The sequence below is a fragment of the Anabrus simplex genome, chromosome 1 (assembly GCF_040414725.1).
Source record: "Anabrus simplex isolate iqAnaSimp1 chromosome 1, ASM4041472v1, whole genome shotgun sequence".
NCBI lineage: Eukaryota > Metazoa > Arthropoda > Insecta > Orthoptera > Tettigoniidae > Anabrus > Anabrus simplex.
This window is the reverse complement of record NC_090265.1, coordinates 1,016,670,263-1,016,692,321: the sequence shown is the minus strand read 5'-3', so window position 1 is coordinate 1,016,692,321 and position 22,059 is coordinate 1,016,670,263. Positions and strand designations below refer to the sequence as shown.

The 22,059-nt window shown below is 38.6% G+C and overlaps 1 protein-coding gene across 1 annotated transcript in view; it reads right to left on the bottom strand.

Annotated features, from left to right (window-relative positions):
* Nucleotides 1-22,059, bottom strand: part of LOC136875719 (uncharacterized) — a 265,125-nt gene that overhangs the window by 43,991 nt on the left and 199,075 nt on the right. Inside the window, exon 2 of the mRNA XM_067149292.2 lies at nucleotides 12,048-12,072. Coding sequence (XP_067005393.1) covers nucleotides 12,048-12,072 — 25 coding nt within the window. The remainder of the gene's footprint in view (nucleotides 1-12,047; nucleotides 12,073-22,059) is intronic.

Genomic DNA, 22,059 nt, shown 5'->3' with positions numbered 1-22,059 from the left:
CCTGTTGAAACCACACCATTAAACATTCTCCAAGTGTCACATCTTCCAGCAGCAGCAGTGGAAGTAGGATGCGCCTGTTAAATGGCCTTCAAAGAACTACCGTTCCCATAAGGCGATCACCCTAGATTCCGCACCATACATTCACTCCCCGTTGCAATTGATAGGCTGTCTGTCGCACCCACTTGGGACTGTTTAATGATATTATGGCTTAACAGCTTATTTTTTGTGTAGGCCGTAAATGCAGAGATGTCCATTTTACTATCTTTACGGTGCGTACCGAAATGACAGATGATTTCAGGACTGCCAGAAAACTGCGGTTTGCATAAAACAATATTGGTAGGAGCAGCTGACTCACCTGCTATGTTCATATCCATCATTTCGCTCCGAGAAACGGGCCACTATATTTCAAAGCAATCACGAATTACGACCTTCATTTGTTCCAAAGACAGACTATACGAACGAATGTATTTCCTACCAAAACGCTAAACACTACAAGGAGAAAGGGTCCCTCAAGCATGCTGGTAATTAACAACAAAAATGTCTAGATTTTTCTAGCAGTTATTGGCAGTAAAAGAGACCTGTCTTTCTATCAATAACACCGGATGAGATCGGCACACACATGACGATCTATCGTCAACTACCGGTTATAGGGTTAAGATGCACAACAGTAGGAAAGTTAATAAGCTGTTATCGTCTAAATGGCCAATAAATGTAAAGAGTAAATACCATGAATCACCAAAGCGCATTGTACCGAACATTAATCTCGTGTTTTAATCCCTTTAAAGAGTAAACTTTATGAATCTTCAAACCTTGTTGTACAGAACACTAATCTTGAGGATTAATTCCTTAGAACAATAATCACCATGAATCATCTTATGTGTTGTACCGAACTAAAGAGTGCCCATAATATCTATACTATGCATCATGTGTGATGAGAAAATGAACATCAGCCTACTTTCCAGATGCCCCTCAAATAGTGAGAGGATGTCTACCTGGTCTTCTAATGGTGATATTCTAAAAGTGGTAGTTTACTAGGTGTCCGGTAGAAAGCGTGCTACAGGTGAAATGACAACACGAACCTTACCTTACCTGACTCTACTGAGATGGCCCGGCTGAGGTCACATGATAGAGAAGTACTCAGTCACAGGATAGGCTGTGCCAACACACAAGGGAAAAAGTTTAGAAACCCTGACAGCATGCTGAATCTGAGTCTTGTGCGAGGTAGGGGAGCGCTACGTTACAAGCGGAACTAGCTACCACACGACAGCAACCCTCTACTATTATCAAAGAAGATGAATGAAACGTCATCTGGCTGTATATGACTACAGCCAGTCGAACATAAGATTGTTAAGCTAAGTCGGGATTAGGGCTGCTAAATCAGGGAATGCATAAGCACATAGAACTGTCAAAGTCCCTGCAATGTTTTAAATATTAATAATGCGTGATATCACGAAGTTTTATTGTGATAATTAATCTTATTCACAGTACCATCCATTATTCTCATGCATATAAAATTAGTGTAGCCATTACTTCTTGCCTGGAAGTTCCATAGGATTCAATATTAATAATAATATTATTATTAATAATAATAACTAATAATCATAATCATAATAACAATTATCACCCAAACAAGTATTAGGCCAAGTGATCTGTTACGGTTTCGATCCATCTCTAAAGCCTGTTGTACACGATCAAACGTTTGTCAAATTCAAGACTTCACAAGAATTGTCAATACTTCATAAGTTTACTTGTCAAATCACTTTCAATACTTGACAAGTCTTGATAAGTCTCCAAATGTCTAGACAGTAAATTAGAACATGTTCTAATCGATCAAAGAATTGTCAAGTCTTTGACAGAATTGACCAATGGAATTCAAGTATTAACGCTGCGCGCTATGCCGCTAGGCATGCTGGGATTACCGGGACGGAAATTTTAAAAAATGGCTTCTTCACGATCGAGGGATGTTTTATGCGTATTGATTGCAAAGTGTAAGGCACATCCCTGCTTATATTCGGTGGACTCCGTACAGTACCAAAATAAAATGAATAAACGGCAGCTTACGAGAAGATTGCAAGGGAAATATCTCAAGGAAGTTTACAGCTTTTATGTTTACTACCGTACGGTAACCTAAAATACTGTCAGCGATGATCGATTTATGATTATCTTCGCATGTTATTATTATTATTATTATTATTATTATTATTATTATTATTATTATTATTATTATTGAATTCCCAATATGTTTTCATGTATTAAGATATGGATTTCCGTTTCATTGCTATCATGTTTATTCAATTAATGTGAGTACATGCAATATAACATAACCTCTGCAAATGATGTTATGGCAACAAATACATTGCAAAAATTACATTGAAGACAACCTCATTCCCCTTTTCCCCATGTTTTATGGTATATTGCACGTTTATCTTCTGTTTCAAGAATGTTTCCCACTATTAGTCCAAGAATCACAACTGCTGTTTGCCTTTCCTGTACTGTATGTTAAAACAAAATGTTATCAAACCTTGCTAAATCTTTTCATATCTTGTCAAACCTACAACAATGCTGAACATTCTTTGACAAGATTTGACGACTTTTCTTGTGAAATATTGAAATGAAAGAAAAATTTGATGGTGTACAAAAGGCATTAGCTGGGCGTCCAATGGAACGACTTTCTCTGCTTTGGGATTCTTTCCCTCTCCATTCTGTTGACATATTCTGTTGATATTTCAGTGGATATATCTGGGAAAAGGTCTTATCACCGATCTTACAGTTTATTATAGATACCATCCGTAACCGGTTTAAGAATATCAGATGGGGAAAGTGTACTAGAACATGAAAGTACTGACTGACAAAACGAGTCACAACCAACCTGATACATCTGACTGGCATTGCAGTCCCAGCTGTAAGAACATATGAGAAGATCAGGGTAAAGCTCCGTAAGTATCGGCCTCTAGCAAATGAAATACGGGAGATCTGGCACCAGGATAATTGTTGTTGTTGTTTTTGTTGTTGCTGTTGTTCCAATAGTGCAGGGACACTACGAGAATTTCACCACCAGCTGTGTAACGCATTTCACCAGCGAAACCTCAAGAAGATCGTCTACAACGAGCTGAAGAAGATAGTGGTGCGAAAAACCTGCTGCATTATGAGGAAAGTGCTGTTTGCAGGATCCATAAATGGATATTAATCTTCTTTTCCTAGCGCTTTTCCCACACGTGTGGGGTCGCGGGTGCGAACTCCGTTGCACAGGTTGATTTGGCCCCTGTTTTACGGCCGGATGCCCTTCCTGCCACCAATCCTATATGGAGGGATGTAATCACTATTGCGTGTTGCTGTGGTGGTTGGTAGTGTAGTGTGTTGTGTGAATATGAAGAGAAGAGTGTTGGGACGGACACTAACACCCAGTCCCCGAGCCAGAAGAATTAATCGGAAGCGATTAAAAACCTCAATCCGCCCGGGAATCGAACCCGCAACACTCAGAACCGAAGGCCAGTACGCTGAACATTCAGCCAACGATTCAGACCATAAATGAATAATAATAATAATAATAATAATAATAATAATAATAATAATAATAATAATAATTTTCTTAATCTTTCACACTCTCGTGGAGTCGCGGGTGCGAACCGCGTCGTACATGTGGATTTGGCCCTGTTTGAAGGTCAGATGCTCTTCCTGGCGCCAAACCTATGTGGAGGAATGTATTTACAGTACTATTGCGTGTTTCTCTGGTGGTTGACAGTGTAAAGTGGTATGTGTGAATATGAATGGGAGATGTTGGGACAAACACGCAGTCCCTGAGTCAGAGGAATTAACGAGAGGAGATTATTCCCGATCCTGAAGGGAATCGAACCTGGGACGCTCTAATCCATAGGCCTCAGTGCTAACCATTCAGCTCCGGTATTATTATTATTATTATTATTATTATTATTATTATTATTATTATTATTATTATTATTATTATTATTTTACAGTGGCTATTACAGTCTTGTGCAGCCCATGTGAGGCAGATCCTCAGACGAAGATATGCAAACTTGTGCTAAGTCAACCAGTGGTGGGATGTACGGTATACTGTGCCTTGTGTCGATTGCAGTGATGTTAGACAGAGACATGTGGTTAAAATCGAGGGAATCGGACGCACAATACTGTGGTACGAAGTCCAGCCACGGAGAAGGAGAAAAGGTTTCAGGTACCTGACTGCTTGGGTACAGACTGTCATAGAAGTTGAAATTGAATTCGATGAGTCGGCTACGTCACCCAGTGATGCTCCAAGATGTTAAATCAAAGGCGTCAGATACGATGACGTTCGGGAGAAGAGAAGAGAAGAGAAGAGAAGAGAAGAGAAGAGAAGAGAAGAGAAGAGAAGAGAAGAGAAGAGAAGAGAAGAGGAGTGTTTTAGGAGAGGGAATGTGAAAATCAAGGAATTTGGTAGTCAAGGAGTGAAGAGAGGTTTGGACCGAGCGAGCTCCCCTTGCGGTTAGGGTCGCGTAGATGTGATATTGCATTCGGGAAACGGTTCGATCCCACCGTCGGCAGCCCTGTATATGACTTTCCATGGTTTCCCATTTTCACATCAGGCAAATACTGGGGCTGTACCTTAATTAAGGCCACGGCTGCTACCTTCTCAATCCTAGCCATTTTCCATCCTTCTGTCGCCGAAAACTTTCGATGAGTTCGTGCGGCGTTAAACAAGAAGAAAATAAAAGAAGAGGTTTGGTGATACTTCATCAGAGGCTCGTGACTCAAATAGTAATGGAAGTAGATTTCATAAACCAGTATCCGGGAGATAGTAAGTTCGAGCCACACGTTCGGCAGCCCTGTAGATGGCTATCCGTGGTTTCCCATTTTCACACCAGGCAAATGTTGGGACTGTATCTTAATTAAGGCTACGGCTGCTTCCTTCCAACTCCTAGGCCTTTCCTATCCCATCGTCGTCATAAGACCTATCTGAATTGGTGCGACGTAAAGCAACTTGCAATAATAATAATAATAATAATAATAATAATAATAATAATAATAATTCATAAATAGATTTCTTTAATCTAAACAGAACATAGTAATATTTATGGCAACATCAATAAGTTTCATAAAATGTTTGAGAATTTACAACACTGTATTTGCTTGTTTTGTTCCGATTCGAAGAGCACGCCTTCTATGAAACATTCTTAGAATATAACACGTACTAATGCCATTAATAATAATGGTATTTTTACGTCCCACTAACTACTTCTGATGGTTTTCGGAGACTATGAGGTGCCGAAATTTTGTCTCGCGGGAATTTTCTTACGCGCCGATAAATCTACCGAGACGAGGATGACCTATTTGAGCACCTTCAAATATCATAGAACTGGACCGGGATCGAACCTGCCAACTGCAGCTCAGAAGGCCACCGCTCTACCGCCTGAGCTACTCACCCCGAAATTATGGAACAGATTTGAGTGATAAGGAAATATGAGTGATTATGTTGATGGTGAAGACTTAATGGGCAAAATGTAGAGTCATCGGCCTCAGAGAAAGTACCCTTGCGCTTTTCTGGGCTCTGATCACTTATTCCTCATGAGAACCAGATTTATGTAATCAAATCCGTTAAACATCACTTTCAGGAAAGATTACTGCAGAAAGAGTCATAGTATCTTAAATTGCTGCATTCTTTAAAAACCCGTAAGCCTCAGCATGGTACCTACCAAAGTTACACTGTGTTTGCTGCAGCAATGCACAATATAACAGAATTTTTAGAGTGTATTCTAATGCATACATGTATCCATAAGTTATCAATGTATATAGTATATAAAAGAACATGTCCTGACTGACTCATTCATCATCGCTGAGCCAAAACTACTGGACATGAAGAAATAAAATTTTGAGGATACATTTTATTACAATGTAGGTGCCCGCTGAGGGAAGATTTTTCGATCATCCGTCGCTACGGGGGTGAAAAAGGGGATGAATTTTTAAAATGAGTGTGTATCTCAAAACTTTAAAAGTTTACCAGGGCCTCTCAAACGCCCAAAATCTCACGCGTGCAAATCGAGGCGCAAGAGCTCCGTGCACTGTGCATCGGTTCCACTCGGCTCAGCTCGAACCAACGCTTCGTCTCTGGGCTACTCGGTTAAGCTCGGCTCAACTCGGCTCGGATTTGGAGCGCTTCGGAGCAAGTAAGGAAAAGGGAGACAGGGGGAGCGAGCGAGACAGGCGTGGGGAAAGAGAGGGAGGGAGAGAGAGAGAGAGAGAGAGAGAGAGAGAGAGAGAGAGAGAGAGAGAGAGAGAGAGAGAGCGCTATTGCTCCAAATCGAGGAGTGGGGGTCTGCACTCTGGGCAAACAAGCAAAGTCGTCTTTTTTGTACCGTGCACAGTGCATGCACCACGCGCATGCACCATGAGAGGTCCTGAGTTTACAGATATAAAAGTTGGTATTTAGAATCTCCTTTAAAAATAAAGAAACGCATATTTTTTGTTTTCTGAAAATACCACTAGGAGTGGTGAAAAGGGTGAAAAGGGGGTTGAAAGCCTTTAATGAGGACTTATATAGTAGAAACTGAAGATATTACAGACCTGAAAATTGGAATTTGGAATCTCCTTTAAAAATAAACACGTATTTTGTTGTTTTTGGATAATTCAATTAATGGGGGTTAAACAGGAGTGACAAATGGGGTGAATTTTTAGAAAGACTATATCTACAGTATATCTCAGAAACGTAAAATGTTACAGACGTAAAAAATGATATTTGGAATCTCCTGTAAAATTAAAGAAAAGGCGATTGGTTTTCGGAAACTCCACCTAAGGGGAACTAAAAAGGGCCAGAAATTTTAAAATGAGCATTTCTACAGTATATCTCAAAAACTTAATAAGTTACAGAAGTGAAAAATGGTATTTTTATCTCTATTAAAAAATAAACGTTAATTTTTAGATTTCGGAAAAACCACTTGGGTGGGGGGTAAAAATGACTGAAAATGGGGTTGAATTCTTTTTATTAGGATACTGATATCTCAAAAACTGAAGATGTTTATTGTGCGGGGAGGGGGGGGGGATCAACTTAATGGCGGTGGGGTGAAAAAAGGAGTTGAACCAATTGATTTTACTGTTCATAGTGTACTTGATTCTGATCATAAAGCGATCATTTTTAATCTTTCCTCTGTTTCTTTTTCAAGGGCCATCTTTTCCTTTGGAGAACTTGAAGTTAGATTACAGTAGATTCTCCTGGCATATAAATAAAAATTTAAACGCACTTGAAATAAACGATCGGAATGACATCGACCGTGCAATTGTTCACCTCTATAATAAGGTCAATAATGCACGGAAGTGCATCATTCGTATTGCCAGAAATCCCGCGCACTCCTCTACGCGCGACAATGGTGCTGGTCACATTGGCAGCAATGACAATGGTAGCATATGTAATTTACCGCCAAGTAGCAGTCTTGCATCTTGCTTCGGGGTCTAGAAAATCAATAATAATAATAATAATAATAATAATAATAATAATAATAATAATAATAATAATAAATAAAAATTGAACTAATATCACCCATCCTAATAATAATAATAATAATAATAATAATAATAATAATAATAATAATAATGTTCTGAACCGTCGTCAAAATGTGCGGAACGTGCTGGAAACTGGTCCTGGCCGGGTAATGACTAGGAACGCAGTCCGGCCGCGGGTTCAGTACCGCCAAGACACCCAAGACGACACCACGCCGGATCTCCTCAAGGATTTGTTCCATATTAAAAATGCTTATTGGGAAATATGGCAAAGATTTAGGGATCCAACTGACCGGGTGGAATACCTGGAGCTAGCCCAGGAAGTACGAAATCGGTTGCTGGAAAGAAAGATTGAAAATTGGGAGGAACTTTGCCGTCAGATCGTGAATTCTGGCGGATTATATATAAAATGTTAAGCATTCAATCATAAATTTCAGGATAGTACCGTAACGAAGCACGGGTATCTTGTCTTCTTCGCGGACTTTAAAAGTGACACATTCATTCTAACAGCAACAATCAAAAGGTTTTCATTTAGGAGATCCAAAATCCGAGGGAGTTTACAAGATCTATGACCGAGGACAAGTTTGGCTTGCCAGATGCAAGTCTTTCGATTCGACCCCTGTAGGCGACCTGAGGGCCGAGATGAGGATGAAATGACAATGAAGACGACACATACACCCAGCCCCAGTTCCAGCGGAATTAACCAATTATGGTTAAAATTCCCGACCCTGCCTGGAATCGAACCCGGGACTCCTGTGATCAAAGGCCAGCACGCTAACCGTTCAGCCATGGAGCCGGACTACAAGATGTATAATTCTGTTCTGTTCCTTTAGATTGGTTTTACTCAAGAGAAGTGGACAGGGTGTGTGATACCACCCGCGGTGCAAAGTGTTTTAGAACCGCCGTTGGCGCGAATAAGAAAGTTGAACGATAGCGCTAGTTATATTGAAGACATATGATTTCTGTTCTCATTGCATTTGAACAACAGAAGCGGCTGGTTGCCTGCGAAGCATATAGTGAGCTCTAGTGGTCTTTTAATTCCAGAGCAATAAAAACTCCCGGCTCACACGATAGAATGTTGACTTTCTGAGCCCAAGATGGCAGGTTTGATCCTGGCTCAGTCCTGTGGCGTTCGAAGGTTCTCAAGTAGTCCAGCCTCATGTCTGTAGATTCACTGGGACAGAATTCTAGTACCTTGGCGTCTCCGAAAATCATAAATGTAGTTAGTGGGATGTAAATCCATTATTATTATTATTATTATTATTATTATTATTATTATTATTATTATTATTATTATTATTATTATTATTATTATTTATTAGATGCGAAAAAGACCAGAAAACTGATCACGCAAAGCTCACTTAGAAGTTGTGCATTTCCTTCTTTGCCAGACAGCCTTCAATTTTTCTCTCATCGTAGTTCTTCGTGCTTCTGTCCACTTGGTACCTGTCTTCTTGTGCTTTCTCTCTACCTCTACTTCCCACTTGGTGATTTTCGTTCTGTAGCAGGTTCGGTCTGCAATAGTGGTCACTTTGATTCCTGATTCTTCCAGATCTTGGCGGATTTCCGATGTCCACCTCTTTGTTTTGATGTTTTCTGTTGCCTCTAGTAAGATTCTTGTCAGTCTATTTTCTGGAAGGCGTTTGACGTATCCGTAAAATTTCAGGTGTCTTTTTCTGATGTCGGCCGCAAGGTTTGAGAGCTCCTCGGTTTTTGTACGAGATTGCAGTCGGTATTATTCGTCAGTCACTTTTGAGCCGAGGATTTTTCTGATAATTTTACGTTCCTCTCTCTCTCTCTTTTTTTTTTTTTTTTTTTTTTTTGCTATTTGCTTTACGTCGCACCGACACAGATATGTCTTATGGCGACGATGGGGTAGGGAAGGCCTAGGAATTGGAAGGAAGCGGCCGTGGCCTAAATTAAGGTACAGCCCCGGCATTTGCCTGGTGTGAAAATGGGAAACCACGGAAAACCATCTTCAGGGCTGCCGACAATGGGGCTCGAACCCACTATCTCCCGATTACTGGATACTGGCCGCACTTAAGCGACTGCAGCTATCGAGCTCGGTCGTTCCTCTTTCAGGATGTCTTAAAGTACTGTTTTTCTGTGGAGTCCAGTGTTTTACTCGCGTGTAGTATTTCAGGTTTGATCACGGTGTTTAATGTCAAATTTTGATGAAGATTGAGAGGCATTTTTTGTTGGAAATGTTTTGCGTTCAGCCGAGAGGTCTCTTCATTTTCTAGATGCGGACCTCGAGGTCCTTCTGTTCTTTTCCGGTTGGTACTAACCATTTTTCCGAGATACCGTAACTCAGTTACTTTTTCGATTGTGCCAAATTTCGTGTTCAAATTCTGGAGGTTGCAGTGGTTGCACATGATCTTGGTTTTTGAGAAGGAGATTCATAGGCCGAATTTTTCTGAGCATTACTTGAGGTTTTCGATTTGGCTGATTATTATTCATTGCAAAGTCAGAGTAATCAATCAGGAATGCTCCATTTTCAATTATTCGTCTCTTCCTAACCTATTACTTCACTGAGATTAATTGTTCACCGAGAATATTGAAGGGAGAGACGAACAGAAATACACAATGAATTAAATATGGTGAATATTGTCCAGTTTACACAGATACATCATGACACAAAAACAGCTAGTCGTGAAATATTCTGAGTGGGGATATAATAATAATAATAATAATAATAATAATTGTACCGGGCGGTACACCTCTACTCCGGTTATTTAAAAGTTGCGCCAGTTGAAATTCCTCTTCTGGTGGAAATCTGAACTTTATCTACTCTATTAATTTTCTAGCTTCTCAGAAGATGTCACCACTTGGAAATATTTGAGTTTGTGAACTGTGTCATTTTTTGATGTGTCTTTGTTTTGCTTGAAGTAAGAAGTGTGAACTTTCTCTTCTAGAGGACACTACTGAAGAATTACAATAGTGCAACCTAGTGCGAAATCAAAGAACTATTTTGTTGGAGAAATTTTTATTTCAAGAGTTGGTTCTTTGTTAAATTTCTTTCTGTCATGATTTAAGTTGGCTGTATACCCCTCCTTTTCCCCTTATTTTGGATCTAGCCAATCCCGAATTTCTTTAATTTATTTTTCACCAATAATGTGTTTCTTCTTCCTCTATGTAGGGGTTTCTTTTCCCTAGCCAATAAAAACTTTGAGGGAGGGTGTTTTATTTCCCCTAACGCCTAGAATCTTCCGCGAGAGGATATAAACTGCTGATTTTAGGGTTACCAGGCCACTTCTGTTCCATCTTTCAGTGTATTAAGTACATAGCAGGAGGCGGGAAGCGCCTCTTTCTTCGGCGGCGTCTACAACAAGGTAATGGCCAAGTAATAACTTCTTTCTTTGCTTGCTCAGCAGTTTAACTTTCGGGGCGGGTTCTAGGCCTTCCACCATGTAACCTTCCTTTAAAATGTAAAGACTACTGGTACCTATCCTATCTTCTAAACTACATACTGGGATAGAGAGTGCTTAACCCTCTCGAGCTCCCACTCACATTGTCTTGAGGTGAACTTATTTTCTCAACCCATTCTTCCGTGATGTAATGTAAATTGTTATTTTCTTAAGTCACCTCTGTAGTATGGGATTAGCCCTTGTATTAACGGCCTAGTGCCAAGTAGGTCTTAAACAAAGTGTATCAGGAGTGCGGTTAGCCTCCTCTCAAATTGTTATTTTAGAGGTCATGTAATCAACCTTCCTTTCATGTAATAGACCTCAGTAGGTTGGGTATTTTACCCCTGTGAATACGTCCTTAGAGGACAGCTTGAAGGTAGAGTTTGGTGTGGCCTTTGAGAGGCTTAAATTTTGAGAGCGGATCGCTCTTTTGAAAATGGAGTGTCATAGGCCTCGTGGAGGCTTTTCTGTGTAATTCGGAGCCAGGGGCTCCTAGGGATGAATGGGGTTTTCTGCCCCTCTGTTAAAACTTGTGTTTGTGGTAAAACTGAGCTGATCGCTGAAGTCAGGGCGTGAAGCCCAAAACCTGTAAATATTGTAACTCCCCTTGTTTTGCTACATTGTACCTGCCATGTCTGTTATTGCTTTGTTTTTGGAAAGAAAATATAACCTTGTTAAATTTTAAATTAATTTTACATGCACTATAATTTCGTAGCTTGAAACCCATTCACACCCGCACCTTCTTTTACGCATAACTACCGCTAAAACACGGTAACAATAATAATAATAATAATAATAATAATAATAATAATAATAATAATAATAATAATAATAAAACTTCCTATAGGAAATTACCACAATTTTAAAATCATTTCTCTAATGTTACCATGTGTTCTATTTTGTCTTCTAACTTAAATGTAGAAGCATGGAATGAAACATGAATGATTTGACGTAGTTACAGAAGTAATGGCTACAACTCAAATGTTCCATGCAGTTAAAAATCCCATCAATTTTAGTTATACCATGTTATTATTTAATTATTAACCCAACACAGATAATTATAATGAAGTAAATAAACGAATGTCATGAAAACTTTACAAATTCGAGACAACAACAATAGTAAGAGGGTGGTATGTGATGATTTTGAATGATACTCACCACGTTCCGAGTCAGCTGCCTCCGCCTGTAAAGAGAGAAGAGGATCATTATATATTTCTTATAAGTTAAATACATACAGTGTTGTTTACGGGCTGTGATCACGCTTATTGAATAGATAGCGGGAACACTAGAAAACAGAACTGTCGATTAATTTAAAATGTTGATCGGTTAACCGCATGCCTTTAATCGATTAATCGGTCGATTAATCTAATTTGAATCAGGTTCACATATTATACTTGAAAGCTTTATTAAATTTAACTGTAAAATAGTCGCACTTTGCTCTCTCAACTCCTAGAACGACATTTCCTGCACTGCCAGTGAAAACCGCGATAACTTTGTCTTCCAACCTCCATTCACGAATTATATCTTCAAACTGTTCTGTGCAGTTAGCGGCATTGTGGTTTTCTCTATGATGTTTGACTTATAATGTTGAATGAGGATACTACACATTTGAATCAATACAATGAGCTATTTCGACAAAATTTCATATATAGGGTATACTTATCCAGGGAAAGGTTTAGGTATGCATGTGTGTATGTTGGGTAATCAGCCCGAAGGCTGGTTTGATCCTCTACAGCTTCGCCAACAGCTGTCATAAATAGCCTAGGCGTCACTGAAGAGGCGTACTAGGGAAACGAGGAGTGAGGTAGTTTCCCGTTGCTTTCCTCACCGAGCCAGCAGTTGCTCTTACATATCAGTCTGCCAAGCCCACTGAAATGTATGCACCAACTGACCCTAATGAGCGATATTTTCACACCATTCATAACAGGGACTGGCTGCATAAGGAATGGTATTACTAGCATCACTCATACCTCAGTCACTTTCATATTGTCAAAGCCAAGGATGAGACTGTGACAGGTCAATGAAAGTAACAAATTTGATATAGCCCATACCAGAAGACATAGTGCACTGTAAACACTACATCTCGCCAGCAAAGGCATATGATTTAAAAATTCTGTTCAGAAATTTCTAATTTCTCCAACGTGCACCTTATATTGGAAACAACGTATAGGGTCTTCTTGGTGTTTACATATTTGTCCCACCCGGCTGTCTTCAGTTATAATCCTATTTTCTATTAATTTCAACTTTAACTGTAATGCCTTCTTCCTTGATTACTCAGTATGTATGCGAGTGTTAATCCAGAAACCTGGACACTCTTTCCTTTCAGGGTATATTCCAGGCTGTTTAAACGCATAACTTTTAGACCCCTCGAAATATGGAGGCAATTTCAATTACTGTGCAGACCTCCGTTTCGTGGTAACTGCTTTCTAAACGTTGAGTCATTTCACAAAGCAGGTTACACAATCGCTGTTCAATTTGGAGAGATCTTCAACTTTGGTCCTATGCGTTATTGTCGTATCTCGATTCTTTATACTTTAGATAGCGCAGCATTTGTCGGTTACAATCAAATCTCTCTAACTCGATTGCGACTGGTATTAGGAAAGGGGGCCTGTCATTACAGTGAAAACTATCCATCTTTTAAAATGGCAGCTGGCAAGTGAGCCTGCCGTTATAGTATAAACTTTCGAACTCGATTGTGAATGGCAGTAGGAAATGTGGCTTGCCATTATAATTTAAATTTCTCCAACGTGCACCTTACGTCGGAGACAACGTATAGGGTCTTCCCCGTTTTGTTTCTCTGATATCGCTATGAGACGAGCAATCTATATATATAAAGTAGCTTGTCCTGACTGACTGATTCATCATCGCCGAGCCAAAACTACTGGACATAAAGAAATGGAATTTTGGGGATATATTCATATTAAGATGTAGGTGCTCGCTAAGAGAGGATTTTTGGATATTCCGCCGCTAAGGGGGTGAAAAGGGGGGGGGGGGTGAAATTTTAAAATGAGTGTGTCTATATCTCAAAACTTTAAAAGTTTACAGATGTGAAAATGGGTATTTAGAATCTTCTTTAAAAATAAGGAAACACGTATTTTTTTGTTTTCAGACAATCCCAATAGGAGGGGTGAAAAAGGGGTTGAATGCCTTTAATCAGGATACCGCTACATATATCTCAGAAACTGAAGATATTACATACCTAAAAAATTGGTACTTTTGATCGCTTTCAAAAATAAACACATATTTTTTTGTTTTTGGAAAATCCAATTAATGCGAGGGTGCAAAGGGGGTGAATTTTTAAAATGAGTGCATCTATATCTCAAAAGTTTTAAAGTTTAAAGATGTAAAAATTGGCATTTAGAATCTTCATTAAAAATAAAGGAACACGTATTTTTTTGTTTTCGGAAAATCCCAATAGGAGGGGTGAAAAGGGGTGAAAATGGGTTGAATGCCTTTAAAGAGAATACTTATATCTCAGAAACTGAAGATATTACAGACCTCAAAATTGGTACTTTTGATCGCTTTCAAAAATAAAGAAACATATCTTTTTGTTTTTGGAAAATCCAATTAATGCGAGGGTGAAAGGGGGGTGAGTTTTTAAAATGAGTGCATCTATATCTCAAAAGTTTTAAAGTTTAGAGATGTAAAAATTGGTATTTAGAATCTTCATTAAAAATAAAGGAACACGTATTTTTTTTTGTTTTCAGAAAATTCCAATAGGAGGGGTGAAAAGCGGTGAAAATGAGTTGGATGCCTTTATAGAGAATACTTATATCTCAGAAACTGGAGATATTACAGACCTAAAAATTGGTAATTTTGATCGCTTTCAAAAATAAAGAAACATATCTTTTTGTTTTTGGAAAATCCAATTAATGCGAGGGTGAAAAGGGGGGTGAATTTTTAAAATGAGTGCCTCTATATCTCAAAAGTTTTAAAGTTTGGAGATGTAAAAATTGGTATTTAGAATCTTCATTAAAAATAAAGGAACACGTACCTTTTGTTTTCGGAAAATCCCAATAGGAGGGGTGAAAAGGGCTTGAAGAATGGGTTGAATGCCTTCAAAGAGAATACTTATATCTTAGAAACTGAATAAATTACAGACCTGAAAATTGGTATTTGGGATCTACTTTAAAAATAAAGAAACAGGTATTTTTTCGTTTTGGGAAAATCCAAATAATGGGGGGTGAAAAGGGGGGGTGAATTTTAAAAATGAGTGTGTCTACATCTTAAAACTTTAAACGTTTACAGATGTAAAAATTGGTGTTTAGAATCTCCCTTAAAAATAAAGGAACACGTATTTCTTTGTTTTCTCTAAATCCCAATAGGAGGGGTGTAAAAGGGTGAATAATGGTTTGAATGCCTTTAATGAGGATACATATATCTCAGAAACTGAAGATATTACAGAACTGAAAATTTGTAAATGGGATCTCCTTTAAAAATAAAGAAACACGTATATTTTTGCTTTTGGAAAATTCAATTAATGGAGGTTAAACAGGAGTGGCAAATTGGGGTGAATTTTTTGAAAGACCATATCTACAGAATATCCGAGGAGCGTAAAATGTTACAGACGTAAAAAGTGGGTATTTGGAATCTCCTGTAAGTGTAAAGAAACATAGGTGATTTGTCTTTGGAAGCTCCACTTAAGGGGAACTAAAAAGGAGTGAAATTTTAAAATGAGAATTTCAACAGTATATCTCAAAAAACTTAACATGTTAGAGAAGTGAAAAATGGTAATTTTTTATTCTATTAAAAATAAAGAAACTTGTATTTTTAGTTTTCGGAAATACCACTTGGGTAGTGGGGGGGGGGGTTAAAGTGATTGAAAATGGTGTTGATTTCTTTTAATTAGGCTACTGATATATCAAAAATGAAGATGTTACACACGTGAAATTTGATTTTTGGAATCTGCTTTAAAAGTAAATAAAAAGGTATTCTCGGAAAATCCAATGAAGGAGGTTTGGGGGTTAAAGGATTGAAAAATTAATTGACTTAATTGTATGAGAATACATACAGCTAATAAAAACTAAAGTTGTTACAGACGTGAAAATTGGTATTTTGATCTACTTTAAAAACAAAAAAAAAAAAGCGCGTTTTGGGGGGGGGGGGGCGGGAGTGAAAAGGAATTCCTTTCATGAGGGCACATAAATCAAAAACTGAAGAGGTTAGAGTGATGATAATTGGTATTTAGAAGATCCTTTACTACTAAAGGAACAAGTATTTTTTGCCTTAATATCACTTTGTGAGGGGGGGGGAGTGTGAAAGGAAGTTAAAAAGAAGTTAATTATTTTTAAGGGGATACTTATATCTCAAAACTGAAGGTAATAAACGTGAACACTGGTATTTGTAATATCCTTTAAACATAAAGAAACACGCCTTCTTTTAATTTTTTGGGGGGTGGGGGTAAATAAATTTAACGGCGGTGGGATGTAAAAGGAGGTGAGACCAATTGATTTTACTGTTCATAATGTACTTATAAGGAGCCTCCGTTGCTCAGGCGGCAGCGTGCCGGCCTCTCACAGCTGGGTTCCGTGTTTCAAATCCCGGTCACTCCATGTGACATTCGTGCTGGACAAAATGGAGGCGGGACAGATTTTTCTCCGGATACTCCGTCTTTCCCTGTCATCATTCATTCCAGCAACACTGTCCAATATTTCATTTCATTGGTCACTCATCGATCATTGCCCCAGAGGGAAGCTTCAGCAGCTGGCACAATTCCTCTTTTCGCCGCTAGATGGGGCTTTATTCATTCCATCCCTGATCCTGTCGAATGATAGGAAACAGGCTGTAGACTTTCGATGTACTTATTCTGATCATAAACCGATTATTTTTAATCTTTCCTGGGTTCTTTTTCAACAGCCATCTTTTCCTTCGGAGAACGTTCTTAGATTACAGTAGATTCTCCTGGCATATAAATAAAAATTTACACACATTTGAAATAAACGATAGGAATGAGATTGGCCGTCAGATTGTTCACCTCTATAATAAGGTCAATAATACACGGAGGTATGTCATTCGTATCGCCAGAAACCCCGCGCACTTGCCTACGCGCGACAATGGTGCTGGTCACATTGTCAACAATGACAATGGCAGCAGATGTAATTTACCGCCAAATAGCGGTCTTGCATATTGCTGTGGGGTCCAGAACATATAACAATAATAATAATAATAATAATAATAATAATAATAATAATAATAATAATAATGTTCTGGACCGTCGTCACATGTGCGGACCACGCTGGAAACGGGTCCTGGATGGCTAATGACTAAGAATGCAGTCCGGCCGCAGGTTCAGTAGGCTACCGCCAAGGCACCCAAGACGACACCACGACAGATCCCCGGAAGGATTTCATCCATATTAAAAATGCTTATAGGAAAAGATGGCAAAGATTTAGGAACCCAACTAACTGGGTGGAATACCTGGACCTAGCCCGGGAAGTACGAAATCGATTGCTGGAAAGAAAGATTGAAAAATGGGAGGAAACTTGCCGTAATCTACTAGTAAACGAGTCCGATCGCGAATTTTGGCGGATTTTCGCAGAAAACGAGTCAGATCGCGAATTTCGGCGGATTATATATCTAAAACAATAAGCATTCAATTATATATTTCAGTATAATACCGTAGCGAAGCACGGGTATCTTGCTAGTTTAATATAATCTTACTCACTGCGTGTGCAGAAACTTACGTAGAAACCCGTATACAAGGTAGAATACCGTAGCGAAGCACGAGTACATTTGCTAGTCTGTTCATAAGCCGTATTTGTAACTGAAGTTCACAAACACTGAGTGCGAATATATACTATCAGCTGTATAACAAACTAAGGTTTAAGTAGTCACATTTTTTACTGTGCGTTTCTAGCAATTCCCAAATTACTAGGTAATTCCTGGAAATTTCTTAATAACAGTCGCTTCAAGTACCGTCCTCACATCTTTCCATTATGCCGCCTGACTGCTTTTTGTAAAGGTCCGCAAATATACTACAATATATGAGAGAAGGATATGAACATCAGCTTACTTTAATGAGTACTCCATCATACAATCGCTGAGGCTAGCACACCAAATGGCAAATAACAATACAATACACAGGTTTTGTGCCATGAAAAACAGCTATTTTCCCTTCAGTAGACTGTAATTTTAAACGGTTCGATTAATCGACTAAAACACATTGGCCGGGTTGAGTGGCTCAGACGGTTGAGGCGCTGGCCTTCTGACCCCAACTTGGCAGGTTCGATCCTGGCTCAGTCCGGTGATATTTGAAGGTGCTCAAATATGTCAGCCTCGTGTCGGTAGATTTACTGGCATGTAAAAAGAACTTCTGCGGGACAAAATTCCGGCACCTCGGCGTCTCCGGAAACCGTAAAAGTAGTCAGTGGGACGAAAAGCAAGTAGCATTAATTAATTAATTAAAGCACATTGATCGGTTAATCAGATTTTTAGATTAACCGGTTAATCTGTTCGATTAATTGATTAAATCAACAACTCTACTAGAAAATGAAATTTGAAATATTTAATACTGTCCAAAATAATTCCAGAATCTTCGAATTACAGTGATGTTTTGCCTGTTAAAAACCTTGTTCTAGAAACATTTCTTTTTTATGATGTCTATGTCACACGAATGGCATGCTTGTATTAAGACCTTTGCATTCCCAAAAGCACCAGAGCTAGAAGGCTGTAGTGTAGCTTCCACTAACTTATTAAATTAATTAATTTCTTACTTAGTAACGCGTACAGCTGTCCAAGAGTTCTGTATTCGGTTTGCAAATAAGGATAGGGTTGTGCGAGTTTTCATACTGAATGACTTAACTCAGTTTCTAGAATCTGACACACACTGTCGTAACGTAAAGGGAGTTCCACGGAGAATCTGGAGCTCGAGTTGTATTTATTTCGACTATTCAGCTTATAACTACATAATAAAAGTGAATAAATATAAAATAAAGCAAATATATAGCAGTCTTCTTCCTAGCTCTTTTTCCAATTTAATAGAATCGGCACTTGGTGTTCTACGACCGGATGCCCTTCCTGACACCTACCCTATGTGCAGGGAAGTGTTCCTGTGTTTGTTGGTAGTGTAGTGTGTTGCATGCAGGAGAAGGGAAGTGTATTACACACATACCCGACTCCGGATGCAGAGGAATTAAGTATATAAAGTTAAAATCCCCCAGCCCAGTGGGTAACCGAGCCCGAAGCTCTCTGAACTGAACACCACTACGTTGACCATTCAGCCAAGGAGCCAGACGAAATAAAATGCATAGGACTCGGTGACTGTAAATAGGAACCCGGGCACCATTTATTAGTTTCTGAGAAAAATGAATAAAACTGATTTCCAAGAGAACCGTGAGATTGAACCAAATTATATTTTTATGGTATCTTGCCAATCGTATTTGTACATTTTTCATGGCCTAATAAGACTTGGATGTATATTATCCTTGTAAATATAATGATAATAATAATAATAATAATAATAATAATAATAATAATAATAATAATAATAATTTTACATTCCACTAACTACTTTTATTAGTTTACGGTTTTCGGAGACGCCGAGATGCCAGAAATTGGTCCTGCAGGATTTTTTTAACGTGTCAGTAAATTTACCGACACGAGGCTAGCGTATTTGAGCACCTTCAAATAGGCTACCACAGACTGAGCTAGAATCGAATCGGCCAAGCTGGGCTCTACCGTTCGAGCTACTCAGTCCGGCAAAGAAAATATATTTGATAACTTGGATCTGGGTCCTTTCCTACAATATATGGGATTCTCAATAGGTTCTTCAGTTATACTTTGATTATAAATATTTATTTTTGTTTAGAATAATGAAAACTTGGTGGTGGCAATATAACAGAACCCTAAAGAAAATATATTCCACTTGTTTCCATGAAAAAGTACCAGTCATTGATCAAAATTAGAAGTCCATATAAAATTTTGTCTGGTTCTTCTGTCATCGTCTGATCTGTAACTACCGGCCACAAAAATAATTTTTATAAATCTGATGATGATGATGCTTGTTGATTAAATGAACCTAACGTCTAAGATGATCGGCCCAATCTTATAAATCAAAGCAGTATTCAGCTACATGACAACACATATTTTTAAGTCCTTACTCAATAATGTTCGATGGATAGTCTGAGCAGCAACGGTTGATAGTATGACTTCGGAGTCTTTTTTTTTTTTTTTTACAACACAAGAGTGTGTGAAATCAGTCCCACCATCCATTCACTGCCTTTCATAGTGGCCTCCTCCTCTGAAGAGTACAATTCTGAAGGCCTTTCTAGCTTCCCGACCTAAGTCTGTTTATTTATTTATTTATTTATTTATTTATTTATTTATTTATTTATTTATTTATTTATTTCATACCACCAACAGAGATGTTTCTCCAATTACAGATGGCTTAGTCACTATACATAAATGATTAAAAATAACAAATGTCAGTAAGAAATTATCTGAAAATAAAAATATACAATATTAAGAAGTAACGCAGAATTGGAATTTACAGCACATTAATACTTTTTCAAGTTCGAAGTGGACCTAAAATACTTAATATCTAAAAATGAATAAAATAAAAGTAGAAATACAGAAACATCAAATAAATTAAGAATTAGTATCTACAAAAGAAATAACTCTAGTCTTAAACTGACACTAGTTAATGCAACTGACAGACTATAAAAATAAAATAATGGAAAGTAAGACATGAGATACATGTGTCTGTCTGTTAGGTCATCAGCCCAGAGGCTGGTTGGATCCTCAAATAGCACCACCAAAGGTTATGCGGTTATAAGGAAACCGCAAAAACCAATGGCAGCACCAAAATGAGGCGTACTAGGCAAGACGAGGAGTGAGGTAGTTTGCCATTGCTTTCCTCACTGGGTCAGCAAGTGCTATTGCAGCACGACTGACCCTATGAGCAACACCTTTCATAGCACTCAGATATGTTTGATAAAAGATAAGTTATGGCAATCAGTATGAACAGCACATCATAAGTACAAATAGACGCTTGTAATGACAGTCTGTTTGCATTTTTCCTTACATTTTGTTCCTCTATATTTAAATAAAATAAATTTAAATAAAATAAAATAATAAAATGAAACAAACTAACAACGAAGTAAGTATAAATATAGTACATATATACACCTATAGGGTATACCTTTAGAAATAGTGCTTTAACTGAGCTCAAAGTGCCCAACATAGTGCGTCCATTACTTTAACTGTGTGCCTTCTTCAATAATTTTACATAATAATTGTATCATTATCCCTAGTGAAATTACCACCGGCTTTTGAAATCTAAAATATTCTTTCTGTGTTTCCTTCTTCTTTCTTAATCTGTTTACCCCCCAGGGTTGGTTTTTCCCTCGGACTCAGCGAGAGATTCCACCTCTACTGCCTCAAGAGCAGTGTCCTGGAGCGTGCGACTTTGGGTTGGGGGATACAAGAGGGGAGAAGGACCAGTACCTCACCCAGGCAGCCTCATCTGAATAAGGGCCTTGAAAGGGGATGGAAAGATTGGAATAGATAGACAAGAAAGCGGGAAATAAGCGACCGTGGCCTTAAGTTAGGTACCATACCGGCATTTGCCTGGAAGAGAAGTGGGAAACCACGGAAAACCACTTCGAGGATGGCTGAGGTGGGAATCGAACCCTCCTCTACTCAGTTGACCTCCCGAGGCTAAGTGGACCCCATTCCAGCCCTCGTACCACTTTTCAAATTTCGTGGCAGAGCCGGGAATCGAACTCGGGTCACCAGGGATGACAGATAACCACTATACCAGAGAGGCGGACCTAGAATATTTTATAAACAGTAACGGCTAATTAACGGCACGACTGCCAATAGTCTACTGTTAAAAGAAGGTACCCTAGTCCAGGACTCTGGTATCTTCTTACACTAAATGGAGAAACGTGCTGTATGTTTGCGCCATGTTTCAACAGTGAGATAAGGAACATTTTATACTATAATACAGAAATGTAGCTCTACCGTTACAGTGATAACATCCACAGTAACTCAAAATGGCGCTCAGTTTTTTTTTTTTTTTACAACAAGCTATTCTAGGCATTCATAACTAAGTTAATATAGAGCACAAAACTATCAGTCTCCCGATATATCGGTTTAATCAGAATACCGTGCGACTTCATGGCTAAATGGTTAGCGTAATGGCCGTTAGTGTAGGATGTTACGGGTTCGA